This window comes from Photinus pyralis, unplaced genomic scaffold, assembly GCF_008802855.1.
Source record: "Photinus pyralis isolate 1611_PpyrPB1 unplaced genomic scaffold, Ppyr1.3 Ppyr1.4_LG3a, whole genome shotgun sequence".
NCBI lineage: Eukaryota > Metazoa > Arthropoda > Insecta > Coleoptera > Lampyridae > Photinus > Photinus pyralis.
Genome location: NW_022170509.1, coordinates 19,765,219 through 19,782,864, shown reverse-complemented (window position 1 = coordinate 19,782,864; position 17,646 = coordinate 19,765,219). Strand labels below are relative to the sequence as shown.

General features: G+C 38.0%; 2 protein-coding genes across 5 annotated transcripts in view; both read right to left on the bottom strand.

Annotated features, from left to right (window-relative positions):
- LOC116165393 (DE-cadherin) overlaps positions 1-7,757 on the bottom strand; it is a 30,051-nt gene extending 22,294 nt beyond the window's left edge. The window contains exons 1-4 of the mRNA XM_031479812.1: positions 7,348-7,757; positions 1,279-1,439; positions 960-1,235; positions 508-908 (exon numbers count right to left, since the gene is read on the bottom strand). Coding sequence (XP_031335672.1) covers positions 508-908; positions 960-1,235; positions 1,279-1,439; positions 7,348-7,435 — 926 coding nt within the window. The 5' untranslated portion in view covers positions 7,436-7,757. The remainder of the gene's footprint in view (positions 1-507; positions 909-959; positions 1,236-1,278; positions 1,440-7,347) is intronic.
- Positions 7,758-10,920: 3,163 nt separating this feature from the next.
- Positions 10,921-17,571, bottom strand: LOC116165392 (single-stranded DNA-binding protein 3). 4 transcript variants are annotated; one of them, XM_031479811.1, is made up of 12 exons: positions 17,032-17,571; positions 16,740-16,812; positions 16,632-16,693; positions 16,492-16,576; positions 14,224-14,265; positions 14,081-14,167; positions 13,844-14,023; positions 12,873-12,921; positions 12,670-12,699; positions 12,254-12,453; positions 11,823-12,194; positions 10,921-11,459 (listed from the first exon to the last, which is right to left on the bottom strand). In XM_031479811.1, exons 1-12 carry the CDS (start codon positions 17,085-17,087, stop codon positions 11,448-11,450), a joined length of 1,248 nt encoding a protein of 415 aa, XP_031335671.1. In that variant the 5' UTR covers positions 17,088-17,571; the 3' UTR covers positions 10,921-11,447. The 4 variants fall into 4 exon arrangements, with proteins under 4 accessions (XP_031335671.1, XP_031335669.1, XP_031335668.1 ...); XM_031479809.1 differs by having other exon boundaries at positions 10,928-11,740; positions 16,740-16,822; XM_031479808.1 differs by having other exon boundaries at positions 10,928-11,740; positions 17,032-17,570.
- Positions 17,572-17,646: the final 75 nt, after the last annotated feature.

Genomic DNA, 17,646 nt, shown 5'->3' with positions numbered 1-17,646 from the left:
TTACGGTTGTTTTACTGTATGTATGGAATAGAATTTTAAATGCATAATTTACTATTCTTACAAAGGGTGTTCCATTTAAAAAATGTTATTTTCTTGAATAACTCGATAACCCAATGCTCAATTGTTTTTCTGATTTCACCACAATAATTAATAAACGACTTTATACCTCTAAAGTTAAAGTGTATAAACAAGACGTTTCAAATTTAGAGCAATCAAAATTTTCAAGGGGTCTATAAAACTTCCATGTCCAAACCCAATATCCTCCCGATTACAGCTAATTCTATTTACACATTTGATATAAATTGTCTAAAAAAAGATGATTAATGGTGATTTAAATAGAGCAATATTATTTAATAAGATAGAAATTGTTGACCCTGCCTTTTAAAGCGCTGCACTCTTATCTATTAGGGGTCAATGATTTCAATTAAAGAGCTACTGACATTAGAAACAAAAACATTGCGGACAATCGCCATTATTTTACGTTAACAAAGGATTCTACAGGCTTACCTTGCTTTAAAGACCGCTATTTTCTCGTCGAAGTCATAGAAGTCTTCCTTGAGTGTGATGGGATTTTTCGGATATATCTCAAAGACCGGAGCCTTTTTACGTGAGTCGACAACTTCGATGTCCACATCAGCGAGGGCGCTTTTCGGTGGATTACCGTGATCCTGTACGCTTACTTGCATATGAAAAATATCGTCCTTTTTCTTGTTGAGCGATTTTTTTAAATAAATCACCCCAGTTTTAGGATCGATTCTAAAATATTCTTTTGGATCGCCGTTATTGTAGTGTTTCGATATCAGGTCGTAAGTCAGTCTGGAATTTTCTCCATCGTCGTAATCGTACGCGAGCACCCTCATTACTTCACCGTTCTCCTTTAGATCCTCAGCCACTTGCTCTTTGTAACTCTGGAATGATACAGCTGTACGAAAAATTCAATAAGAGTTAAATTTACTTACAGCTTGGTCAAATACAGGGTCATTGTCGTTTATATCTTCGATGGTCACTTTAAACGTGCAAATATCCGCCAGAAGAGGTCTACCATTGTCAGTTGCAATAACACTAATATATAACTCCTTTTGCCTACTCGGTTCGTCCCTGTCAAACACGCTATTTGTCGTAATTTCGCCAGTATGTTCGTCGACATCAAAATTCTTCCGAACACCATCTCCCAGAACAATTTTATATGTTACCGTTCCCCCGGCGTCTTTCGGATCTTTGTCGATCGCATGAACCTAAAACATTCATTGTACAACAAGCTCGCGATGCGAGTCCTACCTTGATCACGAACGTTCCTCGAGGTTGCTCCTCTTTTAATGTAGGCTTATAATTAGAACAGTCTTTAAATTCTGGCTTATGGTTGTCCTTCAAATCAGTGTCGACTATGCTGAGCTTTTGGGAGTAAACACTCGTATTTGGTATTGGACTGTAACCGAAACCTGGGCAGAGATAATACGACTGTTGAATACCTGATGTACTTTTTATGCGAAGTGCACGTCACCGTGAGAGTTAATATTAAAATAAAAATCCTTAATTAATTGTAGCCAGTACCAAGAAGTTTATTTAATAAGTATAGAACCCCAATTTCGATAGCACTAAATAGCTACATAAAAAACTGTTTCCGTAATGATGAAATCTGTACAACATACTCATTTGGTTCCCTTTTGGAAATGTTACCACGTCGTCCACTGTCAACTGAACGACAACAACAGATTGGTCTTATATAAAAGGTCTCGCATATTTCTTAATTACATTAATAATGTAATGGTAATGGTTAGCAACAACATGTTCGTTAACTTCGCACCCCCCCTACCCTCGCCCCTACCATCCAATTTTGTTAAATGCATATAATAAAGTGCTATTTATTGCTGTAGTGGGGAATTTATTGCTTCGCACGTTTGGCAGATTTTTTTTATGAAATTGGAGTGTGCTAGCTTAACATTAAGCTGGAACCCCCATAAATGGGTAATATACAGAGGTGTTCCTAAATATGATGTAAATACGAAAAGGGCTAATTTTATGATTAAACATTTCACGCTTCGTTACTGATCTACAGTGTTAAAATTTTCTTTATATCTGCAGTTTTTGAGATATTTTGCTCAAATTTGATAAGTTACACATCATTGGCCCTGTGAATGACAGTGAGAATCTACAGGGTGTTGTTTTTTCAGCGGTCTTGTTCAATTTGTAAATTGAAAAATTAGAATGTGATTTTGCGTCTTGTAATTTTATCATATTTGCCTTTTATAATTTTACAAGGGGCAACCAATTTGACTGAAATGTTGTACCTACCAATGTTCCCTCTAATGGTTCTGAAAGCTGAGAAGATTTTGAAAACAACTAGAAAATGGGAAATGTCATTTTAGCTATAACTTATATTTATTAAATAAGGTATGAGCAACAAAATTTTAATTGAAACATTTTTAGATCACATCTAATATTAATTAATTTGACAGCTTGCGTTAAGAAGTGAGTTGATTGTGTGGTTAAATCTCGGGTTAAATACAGTTGTGGACAAAATAATAGCCATTGATACATAGTGCTAACGTCACGTTGCTAACTTTATGGACCTTAGCCTGGAACTTATTTACCTCTCAAAAATGAAGCTTGTGTATGCATTTTTAATTGCAGTATATTATCAACACATTCATGTCAAGGTCGTTGGTCAAAATCAATGACATTTGATCCAGTGTCCAAATGCCCCTAAAGAGGATTTACCTCTCATATGCAATATTATATTTATTGTTGTACGGCTATTGCTACATTGCATACTTTAAACAGCCAGGGGCGGACTGGGTACCTACGGGCCAGGGGGGGCTCTGCTGTGCCCCACAAAAACATTTTTTGCTTCATTTTAGTACTCCTTTTTCGGAAATCAATTACAATACAGTTTTTTTTTAAATTACAGCTGATAATTAACACTTTTGATTGAGACGTCCGATCGAAAAAGTACGATTTCTTTTGGATTCTACGCACCAAAATTAATAAGAAAAAGTGTTTTCCCGAGAAATTTTGGTGCAGTCGTTTTTTGGTAAAAAAGGAAGGTTATACACTGCCTTTTTTGAGCCCCGAAAAAAAAATTGTCTCAGATCGACCCGGAAAAAAAATTCCTTATAGAATGTGGCCTGTAGAATCCATAATTTCAAACAGTTCCAACATTGGGCTACTAGTTCAAAAGTTTACAGCCCTTTGAATTTTCTTTCGAAATTGGTTTCTAGTACATAACTTTTGATTGAGAAGTCCGATCGAAAAAGTACAAATTGTTTTAGATTCTACCTCGGATTCTACGCACCAAAATTAATAAAAAAAAGGTTTTCCCGAGAAATTTTGGTGCAGTCGATTTTTGGTAAAAAAGGAAGGTTATACACTGCCTTTTTTTGAGGCCCGAAAAAAAATTCTCAGATCGACCCGAAGACAAAAATTTCTTAAAGAATGTGGCCTGTAGAATCCATAATTTCAAACAGTTCCAAGATTGGGCTTCTAGTTCAAAAGTTACAGCCCTTTGAATTTTCTTACGAAATTGGTTTCTAGTCCATAACTTTTGATTGAGAAGTCCGATCGAAAAATTACGAATTGTTTTAGATTCTACGCACCAAAATTAATAAGAAAAAGTGTTTTCCCGAGAAATTTTGGTGCAGTCAATTTTTGGTAAAAAAGGAAGGTTATACACTGCCTTTTTTTGAGCTCCGAAAAAAAAATTGTCTGTGTTTTTTATAGAATGTGGCCTGTAGAATCCATAATTTCAAACAGTTCCAAGATTGGGCCACTAGTTCAAAAGTTACAGCCCTTTGAATTTTCTTACGAAATTGCTTTCTAGTCAGGGGCGGGCCAGATGGAATTGCATAGGTTACGGGCCATTAAAGTATTAGTGTAGTAATGAAGGTGGCGGGGGGGTAGCTCTGCGGTGCACCACAAAAACATTTTTTGCTTCATTTTAAGGTACTCCTTTTTCGGAAATCAATTACAATACAGTTTTTTTTTAAATTGCAGCTGATAATTAAAAGTAACAAAATATACAATCCAAACGAGGCGCGTCGCCTATCATTGTATTTCATCACTTTCATGCTACGACAAAAAATTATAAATTCATTGTAAAACACTTCAATTAAAACAGAATTTTTTAATTTTTTAACAACCTAACATCAACCCCAATTAGAGAAACGTGTTAATAATTTATTAATAGTGCAAGAAACTAAATACAGCACATACTTATAATTTCTAACGGGCCATTATGACATACAGGCCAGGTGGCAACCGCCACCCGCCCCCCCGGGCCAGTCCACCCCTGTAAACAGGTCAGCCATTTCGGATTATACATTTTTGTTGTTCTCTACGAAAAAATTGGCTGTTAGAGCCGGATGTGTTTTCTGCATAACATTTTTGTGTAAGAATCTTAAAATAAATTATGAGGTCTTCATAGGAGTTCGATCGACTAATCCGCAAGTGAAATTAAGTCTGCAGTCGATTAAATTAATTTTCTTGTTTTAACATATGTTTCCGTTTTACTTTTTTCGAGTGGCCAAAGAGGATAGGTACTTGAAACTAAAATAGTGCAATCTTGCAATTGATAGCTGTGAATAATTGTGGGACTATCTGCCAGAAATTGTGTCATTTCATCAATCTACCACTTCATTCAAAAGGATTGATACTTGACGAACACACCCCAAAAAAGTCGAAGTCACGGTGCCTATTATTACCCGACCAATTTGAGAGTTAAGCACCGAAACAATATTCTAAGAACGACCTTTGTTGCGAATCGGAGTTCGAGTGCTAACAAAGGCTGGAATTCCAAGCAGTAAAACTGGCACGGTAACGACCACAGTCCACATTGTTGCTTTCGAGCGAAACTCGTAAAAACGAGAATTTAAATTGTCCAAGACCCGAAATGAATAATGCGTAATTATACAGTAGCGGTTACTCAATGAAAGTTATCTTTAGATTTTACTACGGACTACTACTAATTTACACATGGTGTTCGAAATAATTAATTGTGGCGCCTAATTTATAACGGGTCGGAAACCAAATTTGGCAACGCTGTTTGACTTCAATTTGGCGCTAGTGAGAAAATTTGAACTGGCGCACTTATTCTATGCTAATGACGTAAACTTCCCATGAAAAAGCCCGTTTGATATCATTCTTCTTGCGATCAACACAAAAAAAAAATGATACAACTATTTATAACCTTCATAATTGTAGTGCGCATAGACCGGTTTAATTATACCGTGTATGAACACATGGTAAGTGTAATCCGAGCATGTAGGTACACAGTAGCCGGTGCGTGTTGTAATTACCTAGTCGATTACATTCCACCGAAAACAGGAAGCTTCCGAAAAATATACATTAGTAACATACCTAATGTCATTTGAGTGTTACGTTGACGAGTTATTTATATTTATTTAAACAAAATTGAAACGAGATTTAGCATTTATATAATAACGAATATAAACAGCTCATTTATTTCTATAAATATATAATTTAATGATCATCTACGAAATCATAACAAAGACCCTTTGCGTTAGGTCGTGGATTCATTCCCCCGCGTCAATCTACAGTCTGCACCATTGAATTAGAAAACTGCGGTTTTTATATTTAATAGTGTTTAACATAATAAGATTGAGGAACAGCAAAAATGTGGCCTACAAAACCATGCATTTCAAAAACGCTGTAGCCAATCGTGCGAGTGCGACGGCTTTACAACTTATGTTAACAGTGGATCGCACAGAGATATGCGAGTCTGTACTTATACCTTTGTAACGCCAAGCCAGATTTGCGCAGTGGCGATATTGTAACCGATGAGGTTGTCTCTACAAAGCTCGTTTTTGGATAGTGCAAGTGATTTGTGACATTTACAAATTTTACTGGTCCTTTTCAGAATCAAGCTTTTAAAAAGTCCTTTTGAGGGTAACTGTTCGTTAGAATATAGTATTGCTACCGACCGACGAACATGAACCTCTCCACTTCATCCGAAAGAACTGCTGGTACAAGCTAGTACCTGATCTACACTAACAAACTCATGGTGAAAGAGGTGGGGCACAAATGATCATACCCTAGAAGTCGAATATTCGAAAAATCTGCTTCTTCTTGTTATAAAACAAACGTTTTTACTTTTTGACTTACTACAGCGGAGGTAGTCCCAAAACTTCGTTTTCTGACTATATCTCTGCTTTCGAACATTTGTTTGTGAAGCCTACTTTTTTCGTACCGCGACAGAGAAGAAATGCAAACTGCAGGACGTGCTTTCCCAGGAAACACTTGAAAAGAATGAAAATGCGAACCAACAAATTAAGGTATCTCCTCCTCAAAAAAATCAACGGAGCCTGATGTTGACTGCTTATGCTGCAGAATTTACCCATTAGGTGACCATTACTTTTGTCAATGACCGTACCTCTTACACCTCAACTGGACTGAAGGTCCGATCCATACGACCTTTCAGCAAAAATAACCCAAAATGCTTCTTTCTTGGTACCCTTTGTGTTCAAGACAGTGAAAAAAGTACGATGGCAGCTTTTAATACAGCCAGCTGGACGAACAAGATGGATTTTATAATGTTTCAAAATGAACTAAAAATTACTTGCAAAACATAAAGCTCCTTCAGATCAAGATGCTTCGGCGTCTGGAGATTCCAAAGGTTTTGAACTGACTTCTTTCAGTAGAAGTGTGCAATTCAGTTCGAGGAATTATTCCCATTGATGAATCACGAGATGATAAACGGGTTCAATCATAAATGACTCAGGCACCGATTTTACCAAAGGTACCCCTTACTTTTCAGCTTAGATCACTTTCCAGACAATAGTTTGCCCTACATTCTCCGAATTGTTTCAGCTTTCCGGTCCCACTGAAAATGCCCACATGCAATTACGAGCCGTATCACTTTCCTAGCGAGAGATAATGAAAGAAAACTTTAAGAGCTACACGGCAAGTGGGAAATACGTAAGGAATGAGTCATCCCATTAAGAGCTCCATTTCATTTTGTACAGAGTTAAAAAATCGGAGAGTAAGATATCGATGGCGGAAATATTTTACATTCTGCAAACTGGTTTTTGAATGATGATGCTCCCTTCGCGTTCCCCGTCAAAAATAAAGGGATCCAATTAAAAAAACGCGATTATTTCGTAAAACACGTAAAGGTGTCAACACGAATGCGTCACACGGGAACCACCCATTTGTGTTAAAGTTCAACAGGTATTCCAAGGAAAATTATTCATTAGAGCACAATTTCGAAATGCTGACAGTTCGGCATATGGCAATTAAAGGTTCACAGCCTGCATTTTTAAAAAGAACGGACAACGTGCACTACACAACGGACATTTAAACGCCGCATAAGTTAATTGGTCAACAAATTCTTACCTGTTTCGTTGTCGTAATTTGAAAATGAGTTCGCTTGAATTACGTACAAAAGAAGTACAAATGGGGTTCTATTTCTAATACCAGCCATCGTATAAAAGGCACCCTTTAAAGCACTTTCGTTTATAAATATAAAATAACTAAATCCGTTTATAATTTATCACTAGAAGCTGCAGACTTCACGCACAAAACAGCGACATTTTCAACAAGTTCATTCATCTTACACACTTATAACAAAACGTATAAATAGCCACCTCTTAATGCCGACTTCATTTATTAAAAACATCGCAAAACGATTTACTAACTCAAAAATAACCGTAATAATGAAATAATAAACAAGAAATGTACAACTAATACTAACAGAGAATGCCTCTGTTTACTGCTTTCTTTCGTTTCATTTAGCAGTGACTGACAATAGAGGCTAATGCGCGTGCGTGGTAATCTGCGCTGCGCGGTATCACTTTCATAATGCCGATTCTTTGCCGTATTGCCAAGCCTAATTGTTCATAATTAATAATTATAAACCTTTAATATTCGTACTTTTGTAATTTATTTAGAAATTTCATACAGATAAACGCGGTACAGTATCTGCCTTTAAAAAGACAAATCCGAGATTCACGACCTTTAAGTCAGGGCCGCACTGGCTGTAACAGACAGAGGCGGATCAAGTACAAATACGTAAATTTAATTACGTGATTTGTTTATATAAAACCAGCAGACCCAGTGAACATCGTCAATACCTCCCGGATGGGACATAAGCTCAATTACGGCGCTGGCTCACCTCGCCCACATTTCCCACTGCATAGATGGGATATAAGCCCGATTTCAGCGGCTGCGCCGCCTCCCCTCGCACACTTTTACTAAATCAGAAACCATTCCCCAAAGTTTCATCGCAATCAGAAGTTTGGTAAATCAGATTAATATCACTCTTGGAAAACCACCAATTAAATGTAGTGAAGCGGAAAGAAATTTGGGTGTGATATTCGATCATAAATTAAGGTTTAAGTCTCCCATAAGTAAGTGTGTCAGAGTGGGTTCTGGAAATTAAGGCTACTCTACCAAAATCGAGTCCTTAACGTTAATCCTACTCCGGCCAGATTCAAAATGGTTGGCTTACAATCCTTCCTTAAAGTGATCATCGCAAACCTCCTCAAGAAAAGCTACTAATATCAATATTAATGATTTTAAAATTAGTTGGTTTAAATATATTACCTTAGGTAATCATCATTACTTTCAAAAGCAACTTTTGTGCGAAGATGCTCAAATTAATCATTTCAATTGTGTTATAAAGAAACCAATTTCGAAAGAAAATTCAAAGGGCTGTAACTTTTGAACTAGTAGCCCAATCTTGGAACTGTTTGAAATTATGGATTTTACAGGCCACATTCTATAAGAAAATTTTTTTTCCCGGTCGATCTGAGACAATTTTTTCTTCGGGGCTCAAAAAAAGGCAGTGTATAACCTTCCTTTTTTACAAAAAATCGACTACACCAAAATTTCTCGGGAAAACACTTTTTCTTATTAATTTTGGGGCGTAGAATCCAAAACGATTCGTACTTTTTCGATTAGACTTCTCAATCAAAAGTTATAGGCTAGATATAACAATTATCAATGTATTGCCTAAACAACACGTTTTAAGCACGGAGCTTTATATAAAATCCTTTGCCCTGCTCAGTGCGCAAATTTCACCAGGTTGTGCTAAAAAGCTGCACAAGAGCTGTGCATAATTTGTACTTTTTTTAACAATTATAATTAGTGCTAGAAGCTGTGATATATGCCTGGCGTCGCCGCCTCTCCCTGGATTTAGTCAACTGTCGTGGGGATGCGTCCCTGGTAGGCACTCTCAGGGGCGTTTCACAACTACGTTGTTGCCATTGCGCTGGGTCGCTACATATGCCAAACAATGTGGTGGATTGTATGGATTGGGGGGAGCGTCTAACTAGGTGTTATCCGACTCGAACGGGGTATGCTGAAAATTGTAACACCGATTTAGCTTGTGTTAATCATTCAACTTCATCCATGACACCTTAAACTTGGGACATAACTAAAAAATTCTAAACATTTAACATTAAACGCTTAGCCCCCCCCCGCCCAAATGCATTTTTTATACTTAAACGCCGGTATTCCGTACTACTTCTATTGCATTCATGGTTTGTACCTTTTTGGTTTCGAAAACACTTCGAAAATTCCCCAAAATTAAATTTCATTATACCTAAAGTGGGGTCTTATTAGATCTAGAATGTGCTGGGTCATCCACTGTTTCCTTTTTCCACCCCAGACGTCCTAGCAGGGTTTATGCCGTTTCAATGATGCACTGTTAAAGTGAACGTCTGAACGCTTGCGTGTCCAATATTGGGATGAAACTGGTGACTTTATTAGTCGGTTGTTTGTGCACAACGAAAGCAACACAATAAGTCTGCTTGGTGTTCTCCAGATTAAAAGACGTGATGGTCATTCTCTGTTCCGGACCATTCGGTTTTACTTAGACCACATATGTTGATATTAATGCGTTCCATTTCTTGTACGAACGTTGACTAGTTTTCCTGGTTGGAGTATAGATATCTGACGCAGCGATTTTCCGAGAATACTTCTATGCAAGTCCACGATTCTCAGCCCACTGTTTCATTTACGGGACGCTTAGACTCGAGGTCGTGGTTTATTTTGTTCTCTATCATTGAAGTTTTCAAGGGAAAGATAAGTGTCTTTATGCTAACAATAGAATGGCTATTATAAAACACGGGGGTATGCAAATGATTTATCCATTATGTGCTCACCTGTATTTGTGTAAAGGACGTTTTTTGCACCAGAAAAGGTGAGATTGGGCGTCTTCTAGCAACGACTTGCCTCCAAAATCACCTCCGCTGTGCACTGGCGTAACCAAAACCATGTTTAGGTATGGAGCACTTTCCGGGTGACTCGAAACAAATCGACTCCCTACTGCGATATATGTAATGGCGCCATGCGGCCTGCTTTACAGCCGTAATGGGGGGGGGGGGGCTTGCGTCTTCAGGTAATTAAACCTTTCGACTTCAACCTAAGGGGTTGGTGGGTAGGAGCATACAGACGACCACTGTCTCATGATAGCAGACGCCAGTATGCAATAACAATAATATCCAGATTCTAATGATTAACTTCGTAAATATCTGTCTTACTAGCAATATTATGAAATCTCAAGGTGGTACAAATCAAAGAAATATCTAAAAAAATACATTAAATTATTTAAACTGATAAATATCAGAATTTAACTCACTTCTCACAGCGAAATATTTTAATTATAGTAAAAGGAAATTTTCAATGTTGACAATAAACGTCAAGATTGCTCAATGATGGGCAACAATTGGTAGCAAAAATGACAATAGTCGCTCTTTTCATTTACAACCCACAAGAGATGACAAAAGGGAATGATGAAACACTCATATTTTTGTAAACTTAAAACAGCGTTACGAAAAGAGGAAGACTGCTAATTAATTCAAAGGTCATAATTAATTGCCGGAACAATATACAAAAAATTATGACTGGATGGTGACTACCTTTATTAATAAACATAATAGAAAAATACAGAAATAAACAAAACCATTACACCTTAAAGTTATTATTTATTTTCTCAAGAATAGAATTTATAAATTAAATTAATTCGTATTAATCTAAATGTGAATAGTAGTCACAATGATTGACAAAAAGTTAAAATGAAATGTATAACAACATAAACCAAATGGGACAAATGCATTGGTTATTACACAGTTTGCGTGATATAAATTTTATTTATAACAAAACTTAAAAATTCTTCCAAAACCACACTAGGCCGAGGCAGATTAAAGAGTCTCTTTTTTCGAAGCTAAGGTAAAAATTTAAAAAATGACTAATTTTACACATGGTGTGAAGTAGTGGGTGTCCATAATGCATCTATAATCTGCCCCGAAGAGGAATGTAGACACATTTAAGTAGACAGTAGATAGGTACATAAAAAAACGCTAGGCCCCGTGAATACATCCCACCTGGCCTAGGCCGGTGGATAGAAGGAAGGAACAGGTAGCGTGCCCACCCAGGTTCATTAATACACCTAAATTACACCTGTTCCAATCGTTATCCCCAATGTTCTGTCTTCAAAGGAAAATCTGTAAAACAGAAAATACGATGACTAGTGACAGCCAAAGTAAAAACACTTAAAACTGGGCGTGCTCGCGGCACCACGGGTTGAGGGCAGTAAGAGCACACCATCGCCCAGGTTAGTAGGTTAGGAAGGAAGAGAGGCGGAGGTGTACACCAGCCAAAGAGGCCAGTGAGGGAGTAATTATTGCATGAAATACTCAGGGTGGTCCGAGTCTTTCTCAAACCTCTTGGCCTCCTCTTGCATGCTTTCTTTAATTTTCAAAATAGCGGCCGATTCCGTTTGGTCCTGCAAGGAGAGCGACTTTTAGTGGTTAAGTGTCAGTCTACAAAAGCGTAAGCACCTATCACGATTATTTTTTTGTACTCACGTTTTCACCAGGGCCACCAAATCCCGTTAAGTTGTAGTCCCCCATTCCGCTTCCGCTGTCCTCTCGCGGTGTACCGGGTCCGCCGTTTGCAGGTGAATTTTTCATACCGTCCATACCATCACCGTTTAACACAGGTCCCATTGAGTTAGGTCCCATGGGACCCATCGGCCCGCCCTCTGGCCCACTTCCCATCGGAAACTCTCCGGGCATATTGCCGCCCACTGCAGGTTTCATAAGGGTATACATGTTTTCACCGCCAGAATTTGAAGAATCTTGAGGGCTTGGCATGATGGGAGTACCAGGACCCGGTGGACCTGCCGACCCTGGTGGTCCTCCGTAATTGCCAGGTGACGAGGAGGAGTAATTCATAGGCTTTATGTATATACAAAAAAAATGGTCACACAAATGACAGAATGAATCTCTCAGCTTACCGTCGATGTATTCGGTTGCCACTGTGGCCGACCACCAGGGCCAGTCATTGACATAGGCGGAATTGGACCTCCTGGACCTAAACTGCTATTAGGTGGGGGTCCTCTTAAACCGGGACCATAGGATCCAGGACCCAATGGACCCATAGAAGGACCACGAGGGGGGTTCATACGTGGATTCATAGGATTCATTCCTGGAGGGCCTGTAGCAAGTGCATATTACTACCTAGCCAATTAGCTTTAGCAATACTTAAGGCAAACAAAAGGTATATGTCAACAAATAACTACGGCACAAAAGACACCAGAGTAAGCTAGCTATTAAAAGGTAGTAAGATGGTATGAATATGAAATAAGCGAAGCAAGCAATAGTTGATGTGTATGCATATGGAGTGTAGTGGTGAAGGAGCACATTTGCCTACCTTGCCAACCTACAAATTCTCCGCCTTCACCTGGAGACAGAAATAGATGCATATTACATAAGGCATATTACAAGGATTGACTTCATGCTTGTGCAATTTTCTTTATACGTTGTTATATTAATAACCAAATTGAAAATCCTTCTGCTTTATAATGATTTGAGTTATCTGATATTAGGTAATAGAGGAAATAATATTCAAATTACCTTGCCTCGTCGGGTCCATATTGTTGGGCATCATCGGCTGTCCTGGCGGCTGCAATAAATCAAATTTTTAATATAAGCGGCATTTTTTATAATAAATTTAGTATGAAACTCCATTGTACCAAACCATCCAATGAACAAAGGGCGAAAATTGTAAAATAAATGACATGAGTTAATAACATTAATGATATCAGTTTCCTCCAGGTAGAAACTTGCATAGTATCAACCCCTAATTTGCATGCTCCTCCCATCGCAGCAACACAGAAGAACGTTCACCCATATCATGCTAACTACGTCCAGACCTGGCTTAGTACCAACAAGTGGCGCACAATCTCCTATCGTGCTATATTGTTAGGTCTGTTTGATCCTAATGCAGTGCCGTCGCACCTTCTACCTTGGCGAAATTCTTCTAGTGGTCTTCATTCCACCATGCAATAAGTGCTTGGGACTGCCAGATCCTACTATAAATACTGGCATGTCCCACTTAGTTCAACCAGGCGGCCAAGTACGATGCCACGCCATAATCCAACACTACGTAAGTTTCCACCCTTCAATAATTTGTTCAAATAAGTACCGCCTTGTTAGAACTTTTGTCTGGTTCTGCTCTTAGACAAGATCCATTGAATAAATTCAAACCGAACTATGACTTATGCCCAAATTAGCACTTCTTTAGGATAATGAGCGAGTGGCGTGGTAATTATTACCTACTGAAAATCAAAATGGGCACATGCAAAAACCTTGGTTTCCTCTTAATTAAAAAAAACTTTAACTAGACATTCCATTAGATGAAACATTTTGGACCTTGGGTTATTTTTGTTCATTTTACTCTCCTCTATCACGCAATTTTTTTATGGCAGACCTGTTGTATTCTGTATACCAGATAGGAAGGAAATTTATCGTATGCGTAGAGAAAGTGAGCTTTACGTTTAAAGAATTGAAGGCACAAGGTCCGTCAAGCTTTGCATTAGACTTACCCCATTAAAATCGTTGCCTATTTGTGGAGGCATTCTCACTCCTGGCCGTGGACCTGCCGGATAACGAGGTCCCATAAACGGTTGTGACGACATCATTTGAGAGTGAGGAGGTGGAGCTTGCGAATGTGGAGACGGTTGGTTAGAGGGATGCGTTGGCGGCGAGGGCCTCATGGTAGAGTTCTTAAAAAAAATATTACGCTGTCAATGAATAATAACGTTGACATTGAAATTACTCACTGGGAAGAAACCGGGTGGTATTGGACCGCCTGGCATGCCGTCATTCGGTGGCATTTGACCAAGAGGACTAGGTGCTGGGCCCGCATTCTGAAATGTACCCAAAGAAATTTTTAAACTGTATTACACGATAATTGGCAACTTACATGTGCAATACCATTTACACCATACCCAGAGTTGACAAAACCCTAAAAATTCAAACAATACAGTATACATACACATAATGCGATTCAAAAAATCAATTACAGTCGGCTCTCGATTATCCGGGCAAAGGAATGTTCACATACGAACCGAAAATGATGAATAATTGGGCATTTGTGAAAAACCTGGATAATACGCAAACTGGTCAAGCGGCACCTGAATAAACGCGATTCGACTGTATCATAATTCTCTAAGTCTTGGCCTAACGCAATGAAGCAAAAACACTATATTCCTCCGTTTAATCCCTGATATCAATGTAAACAATCAGGTTATAGGAGTACAAACTGATTCATGCATTTTCCCATTATTGATTGTAGAGTTTTATGACCAAATTAATAATTTTCATAAAACTGAAGGGGGGAAGAGGTAGAGAACGTAACATCTAAAACCCAAAAGAGGATTCATGTACGGACCTTAAGTATTTTTGCCTCAACAACTACCCTGTTTCGGTCAAAGGACAATTATATTTTGTTTCTACATGCACTGTAATAACTGCTGTATAAAATTTGCAGTCATATATCTACGTAGTTTACTTCAGTATACCTACAATGCAGGGCTACAACGTTATACTCACAGCATTGTAAGTGGGGGGTGTATATAAAACATTCGTAGTCCTGTTAGGTTTGAATCAAATAATTTTTTCACATGGACTAAATTTGTTTTTCCATACTTAACGTCAGGACAGGCACAGCATGGCCAAAAAGTTATCAACGCCTGCAAGTATATTTTGGGGGCTGGGCAGAGGTTGATAGTGGTGACATACCTACTCCGCACATCTTGCAAATGAAAGGGGGGTCATTTGGAAATATAAAGCAAAATTCACTACGAAGCGATTTTGGATCTCATGCAAAAATTTGAGACGCTTTTTTACGCGGAAAAGTCGATTGGTTTAAATGTTTCGAAAGGGAAATCACAATGGAATTTTCTGTGTACACTTTAGTCAGAATTTTAGGATATTTTAGTGATTTCGAGCCTTTGCTTTTACCAGTCCAAGAATGACTGGATGCGAATGGGCGGTAGTTTTCTTACTCGCAATTTTAAAACGTATCGAAAAAGTACAATGATGATTTCTCAGGTACCTCTATTATGCCAAAAACAGGAATTACACATGTGAATCAAAATCGCCTTTTGCATGTTATGGGCGAACATTTTATCTGCATTTCCTTTCTGCTAGAATGTCTGAACTTTTATGCACTGCAAATAAACATTACACTTTTTATTGTAAAAAGACTATGCTAATGTTTCAAGGTGTACTTTATTTAACTCGCTTCCAATATTGATATAAACTATACTAAACCAAAAGCGCCTGTGTACCTATTTAGTAACCTTAATGTTGATTTTTTCTTTTCTTAATATTTTGTCCTGTAAATGGTGCAAACTGTTGGTTAATACATTATTATTATTATTATCAATAAAACCACTTTTGGAAACTTTCTAATGACGCTTCGTGGTATGTTGCAATTTAAAATTTTGGAGCGTAGGTTACGAAGTAGGTACCTACACAATATGCGTGTACCTATAGACTAATCGTACTCAAGGGCCATGCTGCGGACACATTGTACGGTGATTGATTATTACAATACACAGTAATATAAATATTAAAAAAAATACTGGAAAGTATTTCATATAGGCAATTGCTTTGTAAGGGAAGAATTCTTAAATCAAATCAGAAATTTCCAGTTATTTTGGATCTTTCCAAAATGCTGGGTATATATTTCAAAGTATTTTGTAAATCATGGGCATTTTTAGTGTACATAATCTTTTCAGCGATTTCCCAGTCGAAATCGGCGTTGCCAATCCAAAAAGTGTAGACATTTTCGGAAAAGTGCCATAAAAGAACAAGGAAGTTATTTTTCAGATTTCGTATATGGTGCGTTTTAGCTTTTGTTTAAACACAATTTCTTTTTTCTTTACGACGAACGCAACTGTGCAACGCTGTGAAGTTGAATCGGGGAAGGTCGAGGGAAAATACGTTTTATTGATGGCTTACGAATTGTAAAGACACGCGCTAAAGAGGAGGAAGTAGGTGCTTAGCTTAAAATACGTAGTAGTACACAGAGGAATTGTTTGAGCAAAATAGGAAAATTACGCGCCCTCCGGGTAAACGCACCTGCTTTAAAAGCGAACAATGTTGCCAAGCGTACTCGTATCGTAGTATTGATCGCAAAGTGTCATAAAAAGGAAACGGATCAAATAATTTTCGTTATACTCACATAATCGTGGAAGGCTTTTGCTTCTGATGAATGTTCGCATGTGTCTCTCCTTTCGGGGGCGGCGCAGTACAAGTCCCAAAATACACTAAAATTACGTCCGCTCGAAATTACGTTTAAAAAATTTGCCGTCCACAACTTACCACCACCAAGAATGCAGAAATCCCGGCGGTTCCCCTAACGTTATATTTTTCTCCCAGCGTATCTAAAATTACAATTTATGAGAAATCGAGGCGCGATACTCAAATTACCTCCGAGAGAAACGTTTGAGCGGCTTTTTGTGCACCGACATGAAGCAAATATTCGTAGACGTATAGCGCCAACCTGCATAATACTAAAAATTAATGTTGTTAAATAAAACGACACGTGCCATTGATTATGGCAACGTTGTTTGAATTCTGAACGATTTTATAGATGCCACGTGGGATTGTTATTGTGAAAGTCGTTAAGGAATAACACCAATACGTCTGCAGCTACTTTTAGGAATTGGACAATGGTGAACGTAAAAGAGTAAATCGGAAAAATAACCCGGGGGTAACTTACTTTTCTCGTGCCTGTGCATCGGAGGGTACGGTCGAGCCTTTCCCTTTTGCGTACATTACGTTCTTGTTGTTTTCTTAAAAATTAAAAACAAACTGTAATCACATCGGTCTATTTGTTCGCGCACAGAAAACACATTACTGAAAACCACCGGAGGACGTTGTGCGGCTAACGGTACATTATTTTCACATTCGTATTTAACGAGTCATAAAGGATAAAACACCAAAAATTAGGTAAAAATTGAAACGTTAAATGATTTCGGACAACCCGCTAATCAAACCATCGCACAGAATTTCGACTGAGCATGCGTTTCCCATTCGCGACAGTAAAACACACACAAAACCATTATTTCTTCCATAAGATCCTTTCGAACGCTTACAACACAAGTAATTTTTAATTAATCACCACATAACTTTATCTCTACTCATTTAGACGCATTTTACTGTATGAAATGTTATCCAAACAACTACCAAATTCGTGACAGAATTTACGAGATACCAAAGCGAAGATACACCTTGCAGAAGTACTGCCTGACTGGTTTTACGGCGCACAAGCGCACATCGACCATTCCAGGAGGGGAATTACAAAATTTTCATTAATTTAGGCTTTAGAGAACAA